The sequence below is a fragment of the Ixodes scapularis genome, unplaced genomic scaffold, assembly GCF_016920785.2.
Source record: "Ixodes scapularis isolate PalLabHiFi unplaced genomic scaffold, ASM1692078v2 PGA_scaffold7__128_contigs__length_106722199, whole genome shotgun sequence".
NCBI classification, from domain to species: domain Eukaryota; kingdom Metazoa; phylum Arthropoda; class Arachnida; order Ixodida; family Ixodidae; genus Ixodes; species Ixodes scapularis.
Window position 1 is genome coordinate 39,306,981 of NW_024609882.1, and position 23,646 is coordinate 39,330,626.

The 23,646-nt window shown below is 43.5% G+C and overlaps 1 protein-coding gene across 2 annotated transcripts; it reads right to left on the reverse strand.

Moving 5' to 3' along the window:
* Window positions 1-23,646, reverse strand: LOC8029806 (DNA damage-regulated autophagy modulator protein 1). 2 transcript variants are annotated; one of them, XM_040218144.3, is made up of 8 exons: window positions 23,398-23,646; window positions 19,527-19,656; window positions 19,237-19,470; window positions 17,975-18,042; window positions 8,023-8,195; window positions 7,022-7,199; window positions 3,820-3,884; window positions 1-306 (listed from the first exon to the last, which is right to left on the reverse strand). In XM_040218144.3, exons 3-8 carry the CDS (start codon window positions 19,383-19,385, stop codon window positions 154-156), a joined length of 786 nt encoding a protein of 261 aa, XP_040074078.1. In that variant the 5' UTR covers window positions 19,386-19,470; window positions 19,527-19,656; window positions 23,398-23,646; the 3' UTR covers window positions 1-153. The 2 variants fall into 2 exon arrangements, with proteins under 2 accessions (XP_040074078.1, XP_029851447.2); XM_029995587.4 differs by lacking the exon at window positions 19,527-19,656.

The window sequence follows — 23,646 nt, forward strand, 5'->3', positions numbered from 1 at the left end:
TGAAACGCGGTAGGTGCTTTAATTGTGCATAGTGGCCCGTCACGAGCCGTCAATATTTGGATAACACCAGGAAGGAAATGATGCCAGCGAGTTCATCCAAGTTTTCCTGCACCCGCCTCCAGAGTCGGCCAAAGGGCTGTCGTGTCATCGTCGTCAACTTTCCTTCTTGTCGCCTGTACTCTCAAGGTCGACTCTGAAGAACAATGTCGCATCCCGAAAGTCGGACAGGTAGGTGAGAACGTAGACTTGAAACACGAGCACCATGACCCACTCGGCCACAATGCATTTCAGCATCTGTTGCGGGTACTACGAAAAAAAGAAAAAAAGAAAGGAGGACGGTCGTTAACGACAAAAGACAAAGGCTTCTCACGGATGACAGCGAAAGAACAAACGCTCACTGGATTTAAGATTCTTCTCGTATATATAGATCCAGCAGGATATATGAGAAAAAAGTTTTTAAAAGCACTTCTGTTGCCCGCGTGACTTGCGCACCGCGATCTCGCATTACTTGTAGAGTTCCGGTTTGCCCAACCGTCATTTTGCGCACGTATATACCGGTGTTGGCAACACATTTTTATTGCCTCTTCAGAGATCCCACTGACTGCACAGAAACAATATTTGGCACACGTTTTCAAGCTTGCTTTAAGGGCGTAGAATTTTGACCAGCAGGAGTTGCTAATATCGATCCTCTTTGTCATAACAGCAAGCTATAGATATTGACAACTTAAGAAATGCGCAACGTGGCGAGTTACGAGCTTTTAATTATCACTTAATAATCAATGATGCTGCAGCATTAGTCGATACCAGTGGTGGCGGTAACGTGTTACTTTTTTTCGGTAACACGTAACGGACTCGTTATATTTTAAAACAGTAAAGGGTAACGTACTTAACGTTATTTATTCCAAGGAACCTGTAACGCAGCTAGGTTACTGGCTACACGTATTCTTCCCAAGACTTAAAAAAGTTACACTGAATTTTTTTTTTGTGTTTCTAGGCGCCAAGCCAAGTGCATTTTTGAGTTTTTGCAGTCTGTGTTTTTTTTGGTCAGTATTCAGATGAAATTGTAAAAAAGGTAAGTTAATTATGTTCGGTTTTTGCATGGACATTATGTTTCTTGAAATATGGCGCTTATGCATACCTCTAACGTCAAAACAGTAAAGCGTGTTCATTCATAATTAAGAAAGTAACGCAAAAGTAACGTCCGTTACATTTTGTGGTAACGGTAACGCGTTTCTTTTATTTTGAGGTAGCGTTGGTTGGTAACACGTTTTTTTCATTTGCAAGTAAAGCGTAGCATATATAGTTACCTTTTTTCCGGTGACGCTTACAACACTGGCCGATACGTATGCCAAAGCAAGAATTAAAACGAGAGAACATTGAAAGTGTTATCTAACGGCCAGCGTTCCTCAAACTCTCTATGAGCTATGCGGAGTGCAAGTTCGTCTGATTCCTGAGCAGGGGTTACGGTGACGTAAAAATGCCGAGCTCTGATTGGCTCTGATTGATAGAATAGGGGGTAGACCTCACTGCTAGCTACGTGCTTAGCTGCCTTGAGGTCTACTGAACTGAAATTCGGATTTCGCAAAATAATGTCGCTAAAGCGTTGAAAGGGACGCTACGAACTTCAAAACATCACTCTCGTACATCGATAACTAAAAAAAATGGCCGTACTTTTGGAAAAAAAAAAAGGCGCGATTAAGCGAGTTCTTTGACGTCATTGCCCTCCGGAAGAATTTGAGATTGAGGGGAAGCGGCCTCGCTTCTCTCCTCCTCGCTTCGGTTCACCAGCTCGATGGGACGTAGCGAGGTGGAGAGGGAAAGGGAATCGTGGCGTGCCTTGTCTCGTCGGCCGTGTTCAATCGCGTAGTTCTTTGCCAAAAATACGGTGATCCGTTAGAGATATCGCTGTATGAGTGATGTTTTTGGGTTTTGCAGCGTGCCGCCTATTCGTCCAGCCTTGTTTAGTGGGCTCGAAAGTTCGGTTCAGTATCCCTTTGAGGCCAACCCACTATACTTCCAATCAAGGCTAATCAGAGCTCGACGTTCTGGCGCCAACGCAACCCCTCCGGAAGAAGCAGACGAGCTTGCGCTCCGCACAGCTTGCCTCGGCAGCTTAGTGATATAGCCACTAGATGCCGTAAATTACTTGTGGGTAACTATAACAAAAAAATAATTTATATCAATATGTCGGCGAATACCTAAAACGCAAACAGACACCAAAATTACATAAGGACGAAGAATATCACTTTCCCGGCTACAGCGACCATTAAAATGTATCCCGAATGTTTTAAACGTTTGGTATAATGTCCCTAACAAACAGTCCCCGAAGATAATAACTTTGTTACCCGAATGTAAACGGGTAAAAAAGAGCTTTAAATACTATTGGGACGGCCGAGAAAAAAAAAAGTAATTATAGTGAACCTCGCAGATACTCCGCCTCCCTCCCCCCCCTCCAGCACGCGCTCACTGCCTTCCTCCAGGCTTTGTCTGAGCGTGCAACGAAGTGTTACCAAAGGCAGAAAGCTCCTGCACGAGGTGGAGCATATATTGGAATTTTAAACTGACACCGACAATAGGGATCTGGTCGAAGCACTATTGATCAGTGCTATGCAAATCACCGATTAACATAGGGATTAATCAATTAATGCCTTAATCGCGATTAATTTTTAACCGGCTAATCGGTAAAATTTTGCCCAACCATAAGAAAATGAAAACTAAACGCTTTCACTTCACAGGCGTGGATGGGTAGGCGTTAGCTGCATGAAGTGCATACCTTAAGTGAAATTTCAACGCAAAGTATACTGTGGGGGCAAGATTTGTAACTCCAGACAAGGTGCAGAAGGGATCACGAGTCCCGGCCACTTCAACGCCGTACGAGAGTTTGTTTAGCGCCACATAGAACACTGAACAACCAAAGGCGCTCACTCCCGCCGGAGAATAACAGCGAGCACCTTTGTTTAATGCAGCTGAAGTATAAACCTATGTCCGTGAGTGTTTTTCAACTGTTCTCAACAACACGTCGAGGATGATTCATAAGCGAAATTGTATATTGCGCAGTATTTCGAATATTCAGCCAAGACAAATCAGTGTGAATTTGACGTTCCAATAATTTTACGCATTGAAATGAACGAAGCCGATTAATCGATTAATTCATCGATTAAGGGGTGGCGATTAATCGGGTTAAAATTTTTAATCGACGCCCAGCCCTTATTGCCTGATTGACTCAATATTGGTTTCGTACAGTAAACATTCGCGTTAATGGCAAGCTCAAGAGGCTCTTGGAAGAAAACAAGTTAGAGGTGGATTTTAGAGTGTATTTACCCCGTGAATCCGAATATCTTCGTTTTCCCCGAAGATGTAGCTAAACGCGAGAAAACACGAAAAACCTCAGACCAGTCGGTACGTCATAAAAAGGATCTTTCGACCGCCAAGTGCGTGTCGCACGTGTGGACACCGCGTCCGATTGCAAGCTTCCTAGGTATAATCCTTCGCACAGATACCAGCCGTGATGTCTGTTTTTGACATTTTAGAAAATAGCAAGGGTGTGCGTGCATAGCTTCGATAGGCGCTGAAATGCGCGAGAAGGGAGATTCGTAAAAATCTTTTTATGACGTAACGTTCCGGGAAGGTGAGGCTTCAGCGGTACTTTGAAAATGATTTCCTGCAGCATCGATGCACCAAATAAAAATTAAAAAAAATTCTTGATATTTCCGATCCTGAAGGTCAAATAAAGGTGTTTTACGTGTTTCTACTCAAATATAGAAGAGCTCCAGTTCCTCTTTAAGTACGGAGAAATGCACATTTCGCTCCGACGCTCACCTGCTTTCCGTGGTCAGCCACGGGAGCCATGTTGCTGATGTCGTTCAGTGGCCACTGGGTGACGGCTTCGCGAAACACAATGTAAGGAGTACTCACGTCGTTGGCTGCTTTATCAGTGAAATCGCGCGAATGGTGGTTCCAGTGCACCGGCATACGTGTGACTATATATTCACCCAAACGCAGGGCGTGGTGAGTTCCGAGTATATTTAGGCTCCTCGGCTAATTTGATTTGGCCATTAGCGCACAAGATGGCGGAAGAACGAATCGCGAAGAAAGGATCGCGAATGTTATAAGCCACGCTCTGCGTTTCTGAAGCTGAAGGTAACCACACACCTTTCCGGTGCTTATCACCAAGAGAAAAATTGCTAGGTCACTGGGCTGTTAACGCTACTGCGTATGCTCTGAACGCGTTCCACAGTCAAATAGGTAAAGATAGCGGCCTGCAAGTTGATTAGTGAAACTGTATATAAAGTGTTTCAGAAACACGTGTCAGGCCCATGCTTGAGCTGGATCTGAACTTGAGGCTAGAGCAAAATGTTAATCCGTATTTGGTGTTTGAACGTCGCGCCATCAGGCTTTTCACTTAAAGGCGGACGTACAACCTCAGTTTTCTGCAGGAAAGATAATTTTCTCAGCGTCCCCCCCCCCCCCCCCCCCCTCCTCCTAAGCTGCGGGGAAGTCCAGTTGGAGCAAGGTAAAAAGTGGAGAGGATATAGGAAAAGAGGAGCCGTAAAAAATGGAAAGCGCGAACTGTGCGTCGCCGTTTTAGAATTTACTCGGCGCCTTTCTCAAAGGACTGCTGCTTAGCTTGTCCTAATCTTCACTCGAAGGCAAGAACTGAAAATGTCGGTTTATCATCCAAGAAAGAAATTGCGAGATAAATGTACGTTGGCCTTTGATGTCCACGAATGCTGACAGTAACACAATACAAGGTATATTTGGCATGCTACCGTTTCTAAAACAATGTCGTATCTAGGGTAGAGCTGCGTCTTTGTCATCATAGAGCCAAATGCATTTAATTAATCTAATCAGAGAGATACGATCGCCCTATTGTTTTAAAGGTTTGAATGATAGCTCATAATGCCATCTATCATTTATACGTCTGTATGCACAAATATACTCTGCAGAAGGCTAGATCAGGTGGATCTTAAAGTATTCTTTATGCTGATAAACATAGTAATGAATGAACAGGACTGGCATTTAGACACAAATTAGAAATGCGTTTTTTACGCGCCTATTGTGAATATCATACCAAAAACAATTTCATACATTGCAATTACCTTAACTCTCGATAACGAAAATCGACTGCAATCTGAAAGCAGGAATTAACAGCTTTTACTTTTTTGTTGTTGTAAGAAACGGGTTTTAACGATAGGGCGAAATAAAGATAGCAGCTTGTGCTCGCAGCTACTGTTTCCCTTGTAGCAAGAAAAAAAAAAAAAAAAAAGAACACCAGGAAAACCGCGTTAACTCTTTGTCTTTCTGCCTGAAGCTCGGACAGCTAAAAGGCTCTGACGTCAATTCGAGCGAGGGCTATAAGTAAGTCTCGGCATTGCGCTTCATACATAATGTAAAAGCTCGGGAAAGCCTCTCGCGCTAGAGCGTGACTGTTTTATTTGCACGCGTCCTCGTGTAACTGAAACAAAGCCACCCGATCGCACCAGTGACTTTTATAACACTGTTCCACAAACCGGAATTAAGTAGTTGCGATACTAAGTGATTAGCGAGTTTGGTACGTACTCTTGCATGTTGTCAAGGTGGCAACCGCTCGTAGGCCGTCGCACGCTGGATTACTTGCAGTAAACAACAAAGTGATCTAATATTTCAGATCGCCTTTGCTGGCCACAAGAGCTGATATGCCTTGCAAAACTCATTTACGCACCACGTGGTGCTTGATACCCCCAGTGACTCAAAGAAAATTCATAAGAACTTCCAATTTGGGCTCCAGTCTACCATCTGAGCTCTTTTTGTGTTTGCTTCTAGGGGTCAGATCAATATAATAGAACGGCCAAAACCAGAAAACAAGCAGAGCCAAGACCGCATTCTACCCTAACAAACTGTCAGCAATAAGACACATGAGCGTGAAAGCTCAATATTTTTTTTTTGTATTTCTTGCAACGCAAAAGCGAAAATTGTTGTGTGTATGATTATACAGAAGGAAGTTAGTCTGCCTCGGTGGGCGTCTGGTGTCTCAGCTGTAGATGAGCAATTTAGCCAGTTCGGTACAACCGCTAACCTGCGGTCTTTAACGTGCACTACGCAGTCGTGATACACGACCGCACGCCAGTATACGATACTCATTCAGAGATCGAAACGGGCAGGGGTGGGAATTGAACCTAGGATCCTGGGTTCTGCAGCGCGAGCTTTCGCTCCACGTGCTCCGAGCTTGTGTGCACTCGGCCACCGATCTCCCTTTTTGCAACGCAGTAACTCTTATTTCCTTCAAAATATCGTCATTTCGATTGAAGCAAAAAAAAAAAAAAAAAAGAAAATACTATGTTGTGTTTGTCCCCTTTTTGCGTCTCCTTGTTTCCTTGTTTTTCCTTTTTTTGTTTTTTTTTAGTACGATTGCGAGCACACAAACTTGCATTCGTGAACATCAAATCACTGAGTTCTTACCTAGAGTTCAAATATCCTGATCATCATCATTCGAAGACAAAGTGACTCAATATATGATTATGCTCGTAGACAACTTTCCGTGGCTATGCAATTAAAGCTATGAACGCACGGGCGCTCGGGCGCTCTTAGCGCCGATCAAGGCCGCGCACGCGCACCCTTCTCTTCCGAATTGCCACAAAAAGACGCCACCGAAAATAGCAAAACGTTCAATTGAAAAACAAGTACGTCTGAATTCTAGCGGATATTTTTTTTTTTTGTTCCAGAGGGTACTACACGGTGTGAGAAAGACGCATTTGTCATAATGAATAGGTGTTACCGTCAGTAACCAAAGTTACTAAGACCCTGGGATACCGTGAACCTTGGACTTCACTGTGAACAACATTTTCTTTTAGACTCGAAGGATTACGAGTAACATAACGCAGAAGTTCCAAGCTAAATTAAAAAAAATTAACGCTATCCAGAAATAACCTTGGCAAGCAGGGAGATTATAATAAAATAAACAAGTCGATCATATAGCGAAAGCACCAAGTTCTAAGCACAGCTTGTGTCAATCGATAAGTACGAATAATAAAGCAAAGGATACTGATGACCATAGCGGTGATGCCCGTAATGGTCAGAAAGAGCCTGAAGTAGTACAAAGGTGACGTCTTCCAGTGGGGATCCATGAGTTGCTGGAGGTAGAGATGCAGAACGGCGATGACATATCCCACGACAAAAACCAGGCCTGCTCCCACACTGTGTGGAACGAAGATGGGCCAGTACTACGATGTTAAAAGGAAGAAAACACAAACCGCAAACGCTGAAGTCACAATGTAGAATTCACTCACAGATACAAAGTTATATATCTTTTATTTCAAGCAAGACAGTAAGGGAAAAGTATAATTGCACGACACTAATGACCATTATTGTTCCGCACTGGTTTAGCCCATTTATAGCAAATAGCAAAACTTCTCAAAACGTACAGACGTATTAAACATCTTTAAAGCAAAACAAACAGGTGTACACCAACGTCTAAACCTGTGTGAACAAAGTCATGACTCATAAATCTCGCAAGTTGGTAACCATAGATGATAAAATTTATCATGATGATTTATCATGATTATTTAAAATGATGATTTTTCATCTATAATGATATTTTATCATTATAGATGATAAAAATATAATCTATGGTGATATTTTTATTGTGGTTACCTTGGTTATTTATTATACGTTAACACTAAGTTGCGATAAACAGATCCCGATACAAATTGACTAGTGAGCATTTTATAACTGTCCCATCTTCCTGTGTTTATAGGCATTAATATTCTAAAGTGTCATTTATTGTTTTTTACGGGAGTACACCCGCATTGGACGCAGAGGCAAAAGGACAAAAAGCCTGACAAGGCCTCTCCCACCTTACAAAATGCTTGGCGTAGGTCCACCAGCAATCTGATCGGACACAAGAACGACACAACTTGGCCTAGTTGGTTCATTTGTAAAACACATATCTTACATTTATAAGGAACCTTTTGACCTGATCACTTGGCAGTAACATCAATGCGTACACTCGAAGCATGTCACCAGTTTAATTGAATTTATTCTTACCCAGCCCCCGTCTCTGCGCATGTGACCCGTGGGGCAAAGGATGACTAGAAGCATTCCGAGGAGCGTGCACATTCCTCCGGTCAAGGTCCACTTATTAATTCTGTCCACTCGAGGATCTTTGGACACGTTTTGCTTCCTTACGATATGGTACTTCAAGCACATCCCGAATATTCCTGAAAGGGAAAGAAACCCCAGAAGATTGCAAAGCACCAATCACGACTGAACTCTAGAAAAACTGTACTGCAAAAATATTCCCAAAAATCGGTAGAATTCACAATTGAACCATGGTGGATTAACCTGAGACTGGAGCAGAGAAGAAACATCAAAACGTAGAAGAGACAGAAAATAGACAGGACGACATCTCAAACTCAGCTAAGTCGTTTATTTAGTCAATCTCCTTATATAGTATTCTCAATCTCAAGGTTTTCTCCACCAACACAAAATGACGAAGTCTGTACAGTTCAAGTACCCCAGTCTCCATCGCGCAATGCCAGAATGTGGAGGACCTTACAGGTCGACGCGATATGGCAACATCCATCTTTCTTCATACTTGAACAAAAGGATCCCTTCCCATTCTATTCTAAACACAGTTCCCCTTATGATTATAAAAAAAAGCCCTCTCTACCTCCCAACACAAATCGCAGACATCTAAACGGCTTTTGGGCCAATACGCGTCAATAAAAAGTGTGGTCTTTAGTTTTTTTTGGACAACCTTAATCAGGGTCACACTTCAAACAACACAAGTTGTACTTAGAGGACTTTGTTTAACATTAGAATTTTATAAAGATTTTTTAATTGTTTCCGAACTGTACGGAAGCCTGACTTACACGAATCCCGGAGAAAAGCTCACCGGAGAAAAGCTCATCGGAGATAAGCTCATCGGAGATAAGCTTACCGGAGAAGAGCTCACCAGAGAAAAGCTCACCCAGTTTTGAGGCGGTCCGGAGAAAAGTTCACCAGTCTTTTGACAGACCCGGGGAAAAGCCCACCTTAAATTAAATTATGTGAATTGGTCGTTAATAGCAGTAGTGCTACCAAGGTTTTATGCGCCTCTCATGCAGGCGGTATACCGCCCAACAGAGTTAGAGCGAAGCGATTTTTCGTATTTTATTTACAGAAGGGGTTGATCAGCGTCAAACGTTTATCGCATGAGTATGTGCCCCGAATGAGCAATTTCCACCGAAAGAGAAGTTTTAATAACTACTAAAATGTAAAAAAAAAAAAGTTGATTCTTTGTTTATGTTGAGAGGGTGACGCAGTGTACGCAATTCACACCAGATCGCTCTGCTGTGGGCTAAATAAAAGAAAATTTAGATTAAAACAAATATGTAAGATTTATCTTATTTAAATCAGACTAATATTACTGTAGCTATCAAGTATTGACTATTTATCACTCTTTGCAATTCTAAACACGGCTGGTTGTTTGATCAATGCTTCCGATCAGTCAAAAACAATGCCGAAAAAACAGTTACTGAAGTTTTAACCGCTTTTTGTTCATGAAAACCCCGCCAACTAAAACAAAGACAGCTTGTTTTCTCTTTCTTTTTCCTTAAAAAAAAAGTTATATTTGCTTTTTTTCCCCCAATCTGATTTTCTAGCAATACGACATCACTTTCTCAGTTTTCGCTTCTATATTACGTTCTGGATTCTTCACAAAAAGATCTGAGGTAACTGACGAACCAAGTCGCAGGTAGAAAATTTGCTTTGGAGATCACTGCTTTTTGCTCGTGATCAGTCCAATTTAAATCGTTATTGTGTGACTATTCTTTGATTTAAATACAAAATATATGGTCCTATAAAAACACCATATAGTAAAGAAACATAAATGATAAAAAAATGTAAGTATTTTTGCGGCCATGTTTTGATTGAAATCATCTTGGTAAAACCGGTCTGATTTGAATCACGTGAGTGTCACCATATTTAATTCTGACGTAGCCGGGATGAAGTAAATACGACTTCTTCATATTTCCGTTGGAATAAGGTAAGAATTAAGACCCCCCCCCCCCTTTTTTTCAAAAAAATGGCGAAAATATGGAGATTTGGCAATGCGGTGTTGGTATTCTACATAAAAGGTTTCCAGGAACTGCTTGAGCTGCAGCCCTCTGCAATGGTTATATTTCCCCGCTTATTTTCTTTTAAATTAAGGTTCTATCGAAAGTATTCATTTTATTTTCGTCAGGCGAGGCCTGACGTGTTACCCATGTTTTTGTTATTAAAAAAAAGATATATATATATATATGTATATATAGGGTGGCTAAAGTCGCCAGGCTCGATCTAAAATGGACCGTAAAAATCGACGCCTGCCCGTAGCCCCTCAAACTTTTCGTCAAAGGTGTATTTCATAGGTCGTTTTTTTCTTGTAGAATTACAAAGCGTAGTTCTCTTTCTGTAAAAAATAAGGCCAAGAAACTTGCCTGGGTCAACGGCGGGAGGCGACGCAGACGACCAAGTCAAGGTGCGGGGTGTGTTTGACACTCCTATTGATAGATGGCGCTACCTCCTTGTTTCCGTCAGAGTTCTGGTTTCGGTTTGCTTTCAATGAAATATCGAAACTGCCCGCGTCGACCGTGGTTTCTTGACACCAACATAATCGGTTTTGTAATCTACCTTTGGCGTGAAAATAAATGCAGACAATGATAGAAAAACTTCAAGTAACAAAAATAAAAGAAAACGCGGTTGCATAACGACAACGCTGACGGCGCTCTTGCTGCCGGCGGATTTCGTCTGCGTGTCGTCTGCTTTCTTTCGCTGGTCGGTTGCATCCTTGGACGCTGCTTCCGAGACCTTTTCTGTCGTGGTTGGGGAGAAAACAGCCACAATGCGTCACCTGACCGTCGAAGAGAGGGCAAAAGTAGTCCTTTGGTTTACAGAAACCAGGAGTATGAGGAAAGTGAGATCGAAGTTTCGAGCCACTTTTCGCAGGCGTCCGCCCACCCGTCGGACTGTCCTGCGCTGGGTGCACCGATTCAACACGGAAAACACTGTGCAGACCAGGCTGCGAGTACTTGAAGAGAGGTCGCCACAGCAGAACAAACGACACGCCGTGCTTGCGGCATTTGCATTGAACCCACGCCTGTCCGTGCGGCAAGTCGCAAGACAACTTGGCATCAGTAAAAGTTTCGTCTGGATGGTGATCCGCCGACAAATGTATCCGTACAAGCCACAGGTTCTGTTCGAGCTGCAGCCAGATGACTATGAACGGCGAAAGCAGTTCTGCGTGGACGAACTTGGGCGCATCTCCACAAACAGGAACCACCTTCCGTTTCTGCTTTTCACGGACGAAGCTATTTTTCATCTGGATGGGCACGTGAACAAGCAAAACACCCGCTGCTGGTCCGAGACGAACCCCCACTGGATCATTGAAGAGGCTATCCAGTCACCAAAGGTCGTAGTATGGTGTGGACTTTGGAGGGAAGGCGTTGTCGGTCCATTGTTTTTTGAGGGCACGGTCACCGGCGACGCCTACCTTCGCATGCTCGAACAGGACGTCTTGCCGGAGCTGGAAGCTTCGCACATGCAAAGGGAGGTGTGCATCTTCCAGCAAGACGGAGCACCACCGCATTACGCCACCGCAGTGAGAGACTGGCTTGACAGAACCTTTCCCGGCAACTGGATGGGTCGAGGGTCACCGACAATGCCCTGGCCCCCACGGTCCCCTGACCTGACAATTTGTGATTTTTTTGTTTGGGGTTTTGTGAAAGCCCAGGTCTACGCAGTTCGCGTACGCTCGATGACGGAACTAAAAGAGCGGATTATATCCGCCTTCGATGCGATCACGGACAACATGCGGGAGGCAGCCTTCAGGGATTATGAGCGAAGACTGCACAAGTGCCTCCAAGTTCGAGGTGGACATGTGGACTGAAGACAACGAGAACTGAAGATCACATATCTATCCATTTTGCACATATGACCAGCGGCTTTGACAACCGCGAAAACCGCGGGCTCCTACTGACAGGCTCTTTTCAGAGCCATTAATTGCTGTTTATCTGGAGCTTGCTTTGGCAGCCTCCCGTGTCTCAAAAGTGCATGCGGTGTAAATAGCATCCAAAGTGACGCATGGTGGCTGTCTCTCCACCAACCGCGGCAAAACAAAACAAAAAAATGGTCTCGGAAGCAGCGTCCAAGGATGCAACCGACCAGCGAAAGAAAGCAGACGACACGCAGACGAAATCCGCCGGCAGCAAGAGCGCCGTCAGCGTTGTCGTTATGCAACCGCGTTTTCTTTTATTTTTGTTACTTGAAGTTTTTCTATCATTGTCTGCATTTATTTTCACGCCAAAGGTAGATTACAAAACCGATTATGTTGGTGTCAAGAAACCACGGTCGACGCGGGCAGTTTCGATATTTCATTGAAAGCAAACCGAAACCAGAACTCTGACGGAAACAAGGAGGTAGCGCCATCTATCAATAGGAGTGTCAAACACACCCCGCACCTTGACTTGGTCGTCTGCGTCGCCTCCCGCCGTTGACCCAGGCAAGTTTCTTGGCCTTATTTTTTACAGAAAGAGAACTACGCTTTGTAATTCTACAAGAAAAAACCGACCTATGAAATACACCTTTGACGAAAAGTTTGAGGGGCTACGGGCAGGCGTCGATTTTTACGGTCCATTTTAGATCGAGCCTGGCGACTTTAGCCACCCTATATATTGCTAGTGAAGTGCAGAACGACCGCAAGCGCATAAGGCATCCCAGCATACTTCAGTTGAGTGAACGTATTTCAGTGAACTCTCGATTCTTAGATCCGTAGGTGAGCTTTTCTCCGCATCGGTCAAATGGCCGGTGAGCTTTTCTCCGCGTCGGGGCAGTTTGGCGGTGAGCTTTTCTCCAGTGAGCTTATCTACGGTGAGCTTTTCTCCGGTGAGCTTTTCTCCACCGCTCGACTTATACAGTTGTCTAGAGATTTTATCCGCAACGCCTCTTTACACCGTTCCTCTCTTTGTGTATGATTTCAGTCACCGACCGGAACGCCGCGCAGTTGTTTGATTCATGAATATACTTTACGATTTCCAAGTTTTGTGGATTGTTCTTCACATTTCTTTTTTGTCCATTTAATATATATTCCCAATATAACCCCTGATTCACGCATTCACGTGAATCTAGGGTTATGTGGGGTGTACGGAAAAGGAAATTCGAAACCAGTTTGGCCAAGAATGAGTTGTTATATTTCGAAGAAAGTAAAGGCTGGAATTGTAAAGTCATTGGTCAGGAACGCGTTAGAAAGGTCGTGTTTCCAATATATCACTGAATCAAGGAAAGGTAGTGGAAAAGGTTGTTTAGTGTAGGACATGATGACAGTCTCATCAAACGTCAATTAGAATTGTTTATCTAACGCAGGAGAGAAACCGAACGGAAATCAGGAAACCGCTTTGCTGTAATACCATATTTTCATGAGATTTCTCACAAACTGAAGGCATGTGCGAGGCAGTTTGGAGTGGACAGGGCCTTTAATTCAGATTTTAGATTAAGTAAATTTACGCCATTTAAAACAGGTGAGTGAGTGCAAAAGGGCTCATCGAGAAAAATCGGTATTTTGCGAGAATGGTATTGTATATGAAATACCATTGGAGTGTGGGTTTAAGTATGTAGGACAGACGGCACTCTGCATCAATGACAGATTAAACGAACATAAAAGAAATATGAAAAACTATGAAATCGCAAAACATATGCATGAATGTAACAACTGCACGGAGTCCTAGTCGGAGACTGAAAGCATGCACATAGAGAGGAGCGATGTAAAAAGAGTTGTAAGGGAGACCGTGCGGATAAAATCTCTAAGCAGCTGTATAAGTCAGGCTTCGCTACAGTTCGGAAACAAGTGAAAAATATTTATTAAAATGTAATGCCAATTTTTTTTCTTTTTAGGGCGATTTGGGTTCTGTAAAGTGCAACCCTGATTTTGATTGCCAAAAAAAAACAAAAAAACTGCAAAACACTTTTATTTATTTTTTAACCTGTGATGGCTAAAAAGGCGTTTCGACGTGTGCGTTTTTTTGTTTTGTATTTAGTAGTTGGTGGAGGATGCGTTTTTTTAATTAGAAGTGGGAACTGTGTTTAGAATACAGGGGGAAGAGATTCCTTTGATCACCTTTGAAGGAGAATGGATGCTGCTTATCACGTCGAGCTGTAAGGTTTTCCGCACTCATGTATTGTGTGATTGAGACTGTGGCGCTTTAACTGTACAGACTTCATCATTTTGTATCGGTGGAGTTGACCTTGAGATTGAGACTATATAAGGAGGTGGATTAAATAAACAAATCAGTTGAGTTTCAGACGTCGTTCTGTCTATTTTCTGTCTCTTCTACGTTTTGATGTCTTTTCTCTACCCCACTCTCAGGTTTATCCAACATAGTTAATATTCACCAGCTCACCTGCACACTTATGATATTTTCTCACAATTGAGAACGTTCCTTCCAGCTTAACAAAACAGAGAAAGCAGAAAAAGTTCAGACGTTTTGCTACCTATCGAGATGGTGTCTTCAATATACTCTGGCATAATTTAGGCGAGAGGCCTATGAGTCGATACTTATTGCGAAAATCCTTGTAAACGTCCGGTAGGGGGCCGCGGTTCGCACTGCACGCCAATGAGCCCCAAACGACAGACTAAATACGACACCAGAAATTTTTTGGGACCTCATCTGGCCTCTTCGCTCATTTGAGTCAGTATATACTGAAGATGTCGCCTGTAAAGGTGGCGAATCAACGGTATTTTTGTTGTTTCTTTCATGGTAAGCTGAAGTAGACGTTTTTAATCACAGAAAGACATCAGTACTGTTGCGTATCGTTCTCCAAGAACACACGAATTACGAATCACTGCAATCAACAGAAACTAGACATAACAAATTATTTTCAATCGAACTGGTGAACTTTCAGCATCCTGAATACTGGACACTGTGTTGTCCACTTCTTTGTTTCCTCTACAGAGGCGATAATCGGTGCTCGGGATAGGACAAATCGGGTGAAAAGTTCTGAGCGCAAAGCTAAATATGTTTTGTAATGCCGATCACAAAGGGAATACGTGGAACACCATAATTACGTGCCATAATGCGAACCTAACCGCCGAATTCAGAAACCTCCCTCCAACTACACTCAAACTGAAGGGCCCCTCCACTTCCTCGAGGGAGGCGCGAGGGCCGGCGCTGGCCAATCGCGACGGCGGATCCGTCCTCGCGATTGGCCAGCGCCGGCCCTCGCGCCTTCCTCGAGAAAGTGGAGGGGCCCTTCAGTTTGAGTGCAGTTTGAGTGAGGTTTCTGAATTCGGCGGTAAATCTTTTTAACTAACATAATTTTGTTCAACGTTTTCCGAGGTTTTTTCTTACATTGCAACGATTACTTATCTGCAAGCTGGAGCTTGCCTTATTTTATTTATTTACCCTTAAGATATGTATACCATTACAAAGAGAGAGTTAGGAAACGATAATAAAAATAAGTATATAAATATATTAAACACAAGTTGTAGAGCCTTTCCACTTCACGTGAAGACAATAATAATAATAATATTAATAATAAAATGGAAGACCAGCGAAGCTGCTATCCTTCCGACGTCCGCGACGATGTCTAGAGGACGACGTCTAGGACAACCTCAAGGACGACTTCTAGGACGATGCCTAGAGAAATTCAGCTTTTCGACTCTCGTGAAAACCAGAGTGGAAATGCTGGAAAAGTTGCCGCCATGTATGAGCGACGACGGAAACGAGACAACCGGCAAGCCGGTTGTCTGGTTGCCAACGTCGCTCATGAATGGCGGTAGCTGTCCAGAGTTTTGTGTCGACATTTATTCGGTGGCGGACACAAAACTGGGGAAACTAGCCCTTAACAGCTCCGCTGTAAAAGCAGGTTAGCAGGTTAACTCAAGAAAAGAGAGGTGGTTCCAGTCAGGGGAGATGAGTGTTATGAAGGATTTACAAAACGAACTGTTATGCGGGATGCCAAGCTTTGGAGGTAACCGGACAAACGCTCACCGGACAGAAGCTCACAGGACAAAAGCTCACCGGATAAAAGCTCACCCGTTTTTTCACAAACCCGGACAAAAGCTCACTTTTTTTTTTTTTTGCGACCCGGGCGAAACACGGGCTGAAATAAAGTGCAAACGCGATGGACATTGTACCATTTTTAGGAGAACTTGTACCTCATTCCACGCAAAGGTATCAACCGATAAGCCATAACAGGCAGAGAAGCAACGATTTGGGACCAACATTTAGGTCACCGAAACTGAGTGGAGCTGATAAGATCAAGCTTGCTTGACTCAAGGTATGCCGCAGCACCCTTTTGCCACGCCCAAGAAACTTCGTGAACTGAAGTTTTTAAACCCGAAGAGTGACCGAAGAAGCGAAGTTTCCATTCGGTGACCTCGCTTTTTCATTGTGCTTATGTCACGCTAGACGCGCACATAAAGGTTAAGGCCCGTTCACACTCTTGCGACCGAGTTAGACCGAGAGAGACCAGACCGGTTTTTAAGCCTCTCGCGACTTCTTAGGACCAGCTCCGCTGCATCGCATCCGCTCCTAAGAAGTCGCAAAAGGCTTAAAAACCGGTCTGGTCTCTCTCGGTCGAAGTCGGTCGCAAGAGTGTGAACGGGCCTTTAGGCACAATGTGTCTTCGTTACTAATGCATAGATTTTCTTGGGGTTCAGGGTAATATTTAAGGTGAATAGCTAAAAAAAAATAATTTCCGTCACTGTGCGTAGTAAATGTATTTGAAATGAAGGATTACCTCAAGGTGATGTGAAAGGGAAACTGAAGGAAAACTGTAATATATGAACCATTAATTTGATAATTCTTAAAAATATTTTGAAGGAACGAGAGTTGGGCCTCTTGGAAAAGTACAAGACAGATAACCAAATTAGAAAGCTGTGCGGGATTTTGGATAGGCTCACGTTCCTTCCATCACAGCTTGTTCCCGAAGGACTAACCATCAGGGAAAAGTCGACCGGTAACATCGGCTACCTGCTGGACTACTTTGATAGCACGTATGTCAACGGCCTCTTCCGTTATGTTTCTGCTCCTTCTGCGGCGGTACCCAGAGCGAATTCTTCCCTTTGCCTGACTGTGCTCCGACGACGACCGGAGTTTCCCCCGGAACGGTGGAATATGTACGACGCCACTCTTCAAGATAAAGACCGGACGAACAACACCTGCGGAGGATGGAATACTGGATTCCCAAAGATCGTCGGCCACGCCCATCAAAGCATCTAGAGGCTGATTGAATGCCTACAGCAAAGTCAGGCGCTCGTTGCCAGGGCATTGCCACAAGCCCGGAGTTGTGAGCCCCCCGTGAAGCGGGTGCGGAAAACCACTCTGCGCCTGCAGAATCGTCCTCAAAATATTTGCGAGGTATTCCAGGTACATCAAAATCTACCAAGACTGCTGGAGCTCGTAGGCGACTGCGTTCGCTTCTAACTTATCGATAAATAAACTTGTTTCTACTATAATCAACAAACCATGCGCCTGTCAGATTTAATTTATCGTTGCATTTCAGTGTCGCACGCGTGCACCTAAGAGGGCCCGCACTCGTGTTGAAACCAACATAAAATTTTCTCCTAGTGAGCCTTTGTCCGGGTCTGTGGAAAAATGGGTGACTTTTTGTTCGGTGAGCTTCTCTCCGGTGAGCCTTTGTCCGGGATTCAGCTTTGGATTGTGATCGACATCAGAGGAGACATAAAAAGAGAATGAAATGAGTTGTTCACGCAGCGTACTGTTGTTGCAATAAAGTTTACGAGTTAAGCTAAGCCGAGCAATTCTTTTGGCGAATTGATTAATTTGGAAGTGGAAGATTGGCCTTCATCGTCGAACACTCGCAGTTCAATGCTAACTATTGTTCGCACCCGAACATCTCAACGACACAGAACCGTGCACATACCTGTTCAGACATTTGATCTCACGTGAAATGCTGAATAAAACGAAGAAAAGGTATATATGGAAAAGAAATATACGCATCACACATCGCACATACCTACCTATGTAGCTCATTATGCCGAAGAAAATGCCAAAGATAATGCTCTGAGGTGGATCACCGCCAACATCGCTGTAGATGAAAATTGCAAACATTTTACAACATTAAACAATCCGATTTCCTCGTGGGGTCAGTTAAAATGATCACTGCGCGACACAGAAAGACGAATCAATACCACCTATTAGAGAGGCAATTGGTAGATACAATCATTTATTGCTGGTAGAAATACTGTTGTCGGTAATGTGCTTAAAAAAAGACAACACTTTAAGGAAAGTTGCAAATTAGGCCAGGACAATAAACCTACACTTCAATTAAAATACAATGAAGTAGGGAAAACTCTATTTTAGAAGCAGATTCCACCACCTTTCTTTGATAACTAATCAATAAAAGAGTATAATTTCCTGTTTTGTAGAGCTAATTAAACTGAGATCATAAAAGCTAAATATGCCACGTCGGAACTTGAGATCTGAACAAATTTGATTTGATCTAGTGAGTTAGAGTATACAAGTAAGTGCAAGAGCAATGAATGTATTAATTAGTTTATGTAAAAAGCATAAGAAATTATAGCACCCTAATGTAAATAGCGTACTGATATACTTTGGAGTGTCTTACAGGGTGTTCTTTGCAGTGCTTCGTTTAGGTAACAACTGTGAACTGTCAAGTGAACAAACACTAATTATTCTCAATTACAGAAGAGTAGCCGGTGCCGTTATAATGTCAGCCAATGTCTCCTTTCTATAAATTGTTTCTTTTGCGTTATTAGAGAAGAGAACAGATTTTCTTTTGCAATTGCGAGGCGATACGACATTCGTAAAAACAAACTGTGCCAAACGTCCCTCTAATGCTAAAAATAAAAAAAAATAAAAAAATAAAAAAACAGGAAGAAAGAAACTTTTTTTTTTTTTTACTTTTTGCATAGAGTGCATAGAATGTTTGACCATTTGTGAGTAAATTACTAAATGAGATCGCTTGAGGAGAGCGAGTAATGTTAAAAAGAGTAATTAAACAGAAAGTATGGTACAAATAACATTAGACATTGTACATACCATCTAGAAATTATTATACGTTGTTCATTTTGGGGTAAAGGGAGATGGAAAAAGACAGGAGAGAGTCAGTACATTCGCTCACATAGCACAGCGACCGAAGTTCAATGATGTGCCACCTGCTGACACTTAATTTTGTCCATATTTGATGAACGGAAAGAATGATTATTTAGCTACTCAAAACACTCCCTATACGCACGAGCTTTGAAAGACTGCCACTTGCCTGATGAATGGCAAGAAGGCGGGGACGTCCCCGACGTACACAGCGATGCAGTATGGCACAAACATGGCGAGGAGGGAACACAGGAAGCCGACGATGGGTACGTAGTGCAGCTTCGTGCACACGTAGCCTTCAGGAGTTTCCCGGATCATGGCTGTGCCGTCTTGACCATAGGATGAGACGATACCTAGGACCGCGGAGCTCCACACCTTTCGTTTCCTCCAACCGTATATGCACCTGGTCGACCAAGCAGAGGTTAGCACTCTAAAAGAATGATTGAATATATGTATTACCTCTCATCTATCTTGTTCACCAAAAGTCTCGTCTTTAGCTCGTGACAGGATGCGTATTGGACGTCGACCTGACGCCGGACGAATCACTAGAGACACCAAAAACTAGGAGACGGGAGGCTTAAAGCAAAGGCTATAGATGTACGATATGCAGAGGAAAAAAAGAAGATTCAGGTTTTTAGTCACCCGCGCAAATGTCGTGCAGGATGTGAAACATGTGCGGCAGGGCCGGGGTTAGTCATGGCCGCCCAGTACGGTGGCACCGTGTCCTATACCCAGGCAGTAGGGCCCCGCACCTGCCGGTGTATAGCGTCGCGCTCCCGGCGGATATTAAAGGTTGTGTACTCATCGCTTCCTGACGCACTATGTTTATTTTCATTGCGAAATAACAAGAAAGCAAGCCGCCACTTGCAGAGTATGGACAAGCTTTTCTTGGCCCTTGTCAACACCCACCTAAGATCAGCAAAGCCTGTGCACCAGAATATTGCCGTTATCAGAGCGAGATCGAGGAAAGACGCGGATTGAAACACGAGTGCAGCGTCAGCGTTCGGCTGAGCCTCGGGTCCAATCAACGTGTCGAAGGACACTAGGCATCGGGTTCGGGTCCGTCGGCTGGGCTGACGACATCCCATTGTGATGATGTTCCCTGAAGGGAAAGGAGGATGTTCCCAGGCCTTGACTATTCTAGGTGGTGTTGTCCTCGCACGAGGTGTTGGCTGCCTTTGTCGTGTTATCCTTGAACCAAGACGGCCACGGTCAGGGTGGAAAATAAAGAAAAACGAGGTGATTTAAATCGCACCTGTTTTCCTATGATGACTGAAGTCCAACTTTTCCCACAAAGTATTCCTGAACATTTTTTTTTATTTACCGCGTTTGTTTATAATTTTACGTTGTATGTGGGCATTTGTTTTGTACATGAATAAAAGAGAACCAACCACGAAATATTTATATCCGATGAACACCAGCAAAAGGCGGTGCTTTTCTGAGAAAATCAGTCAGAACGTAAAGCTTTTGTTCCACCTTTCTCATATTTGGTCAGCGACATTATAGGAAACAAACCGCAACGTAGAATAATAAAAAAATAAAGCTTTTGTTGGAGTATGGCGGGGTTTACATGAATAAAATATCGTTAATTAGGCCGCGCTTTCAATTTAAAGTAATTATTTTTTTTGTGTTGTCTTCAATGGTTGGACAGATCTACCATATTTAAGGAGTCATATAGCAATAAAACTCAAAATTCAAAATTAAATTAATCTTATTTAAATAAAAGGAATCGAATTTAAGTCAAACAAATACTTTTTTTCAAGAACCTTTTGATGTTTCCTTTTACCTGGTCATGGTATGGTTGTTCCGAAGTTTGCATCGTGTCACCGCAAACTGGCAAGCGGCGAAAGCTACAGCCATGGCCAGGCAGTAAGAGCGCTAACGCGGAGAACGCGTTCTGAAGTGCTCAGCATTTCTTTTCATGTGGAAAGTAACAGTGTGCCGCCCATGATTTATTTCAAAAGAGTAATGCTATATGCACTCCGGAGTGCAGCTCGGCCGGAAATTGCTATATGCACTACGTTTGTCTCGTATAAAATGAATGATCACAACGAGTTTTCCAACCGATGGCATAGCGTAGGGGATCAGCCTCCACAAAGGCGGGCTAGGGCTAATTAATTTTGACATTAAGTTGAAAGTGCATCGGTTTCTGCTTTTCCGAGACAAGGAAGCCCCGATATCCGCCGCAGTACTGCGCTCGCTAGGAGGGCGTTATCTCTCTTCGTGGATGGACGTCAACGTTGATGATGATGCAGTAAAGAAGGCACCCGTTCTGCGATACTATAAAGAGATAGCAGAAGCGGTGAAGTATTTTGAAAATAGATATTCAATGGAATACTTAAGTAAAGTGACAAGGAAACGTTTGTACTGGGACACGATTGACCTAGTTATGCCGCCGCCCCTCTACCGATCTGGCTTTACTGCAGAAGCGAACGGATCCGATGTCTTCAAGCGGCTGAGGAGGTACCCTGTCCGGCAGGGAATTAAAGTCTTTTTTATAAGGTTTCACATGGAAGTGTTACCAGTGAAAACCTGGGAGGAAAAGAAAGGTTTTTTTCCTCCCATGGGGAACAAACTGTGTCATTTGCCCCTTTGCCGAGACGCTGCAGCACACGTTCTTGTATTGCACGAATGCCGAATTATTCTGGGCCAAGCTGCGAGCGGAAGCAGGAATTTCTTTATATCCTACATGGCGTAGCATGAAGTTTCTAGATGTCGGGAAGCAACAGCATAGCCTCAGCCTTGAAATATTAACTCTAATTGGATTACACGCAATTTGGAGTTCTCGTACGGATCACACTCTGGTAAGAGAAGGTGGTCAACCCGCATGGAGGTATTTGATTCAAGGAATTAACTATGTCACCTCTTCAGTTAAGGAGATAGAGTTCCCTGAAAGCGACTTTTGGGAAACTCTTAAATCCCGATTAAAAATAACGAGATGACCACATAACAAGTCACTGAAAACAAGTGCTGTGTTACTATTGTCGGTTGTTATTATTCTTTGGCCCACTGTTGAATTGTACTGACCATGCAAGTGTATGTGACTGTGAATGTATTCGGAACTGTTACACCTCATGGGGCAGTCGCAAGCCGCCGACTCACCCATTTTTTTTACTTTGTAAATAAATGAATCTTATCCAAAAAAAAAAAAAAAAAAAAGCATAGCGTAGGGGATAGCATGACCGCTTCGTACGCAAGTGGACGCAGGTTCGAATCGCGGTAATGCTACCTTTTTTTTTTTTTTCTTGAACGTTGTTTTGACGAGGCATTTGGCGATATTTATATTTCTTTTTTGCGATGAACACAAAAAAAAAAAAAAAAAAAAAAAAAAACACCGAATGTTGTCGACGAAACTTCGCAGACTTCGCAGATCGGGGACAGCGGGGCTTGGGTTGCCGGCTGGACGCCGCGAAGCGGCGTGTACTGGTTAACTTTTCTAATTAGCAGCCGCATACTGTCGCCGCGAAGCGGCGTGAACGCAGGCGGGGGGCTGGGTTAACGAGCTCCCCAGTGATACACGCGCAGTTCGAAAAAGGGTGGCCCCAGCGGCATGAGCTCTCAGCGTAGTGCATATAGCAATTTCCGTCCAAAGTGCACTACGTAGGGCATATAGCATCGCTCATTTCAAAATTGGTAGCAAGGTTCTGTCAGCTTTTGGATTTGTTGCTTCTTTATGCTTTTATTCGAGATGTAAATGGTACATATTTTCATTTATTGCTCAGGCTTTGTCTAGCAGCGGCCCTTCAATAAAGAGCACAAATGCATGCAGACCTATCTGTGTGACAACGCGATGTAGCACGTAATGCCTCTAACATTTTCCTTCCTATACTAGAGTTCAAAGCATAGCGCACATAGCTTTCACGACGAAGAAAATAACAGTACCCTACTTCAGATGTACGGAAATTACTTCCTTCTTCAAAGAAAAATAAAACTAAAACGTTCTCAGTACAAAAAAGAAAAACGAAGGAAAAAGTGCAAACGTACAACACGCATGATCATCTTACGATATGATCTAATTCAACCTGCTAGCCCCATAACTTTCGTCTCCAGCGTTTCCTCTCAGCTTCTCATTGTTTGGAAGAAAGCATGAAACCACAAAGGCGGCCGGCCATGACAGCGTCGCAAAATGCATCTTTCATACAGAGCTGCCGGCCATGACAGCGTCGCAAAACGCATCTTTCATATAGAGCTCCCCAGAAGAAAACCTGCTGTCACAATACAGCTAATGACAGTCCACAAATCCTTTCGTGCCCCATTCAACGTGTTCGGCGAAACTTTCGCTACGCTTCTGCGAATGCAGGTTATGCATTAAATCGAGAGGACTATTTACCTCAGCGATGGATAAAGCTCTTGCTGCAGTCTTCAATGAAACCGTGCCGCCATGTCGCCGGGCCTTCGGGGCAACGGGCGTCCGCCGTTAAAGTGGCTAGAAAAAAACTGGTCAGACGGCATCTCGTGTTTTGTTTTCACACGCTCAAAAGCCGGTTCCGCCGGAAGATGACGCGCTCGCAACGTCATTTTCACGAAAAGTCAAGGTCGATACGCTTCCCCGTCAGACCTCCACCTTTTGTTTTGTTTT

Bases quoted from the DNA above. Each gene is read 5' to 3' on its own strand.
- LOC8029806 (XM_029995587.4), bottom strand. From the start codon at position 19,385: ATGATCCGGGAAACTCCTGAAGGCTACGTGTGCACGAAGCTGCACTAC. The intron at 8,196-17,974 runs GTAGGTATGTGC...TTTCCCTTTCAG, and splicing joins CGGCATAATGAGCTACATAG to GAATATTCGGGATGTGCTTG. The intron at 7,200-8,022 runs GTAAGAATAAAT...TTAACATCGTAG, and splicing joins TGCGCAGAGACGGGGGCTGG to TACTGGCCCATCTTCGTTCC.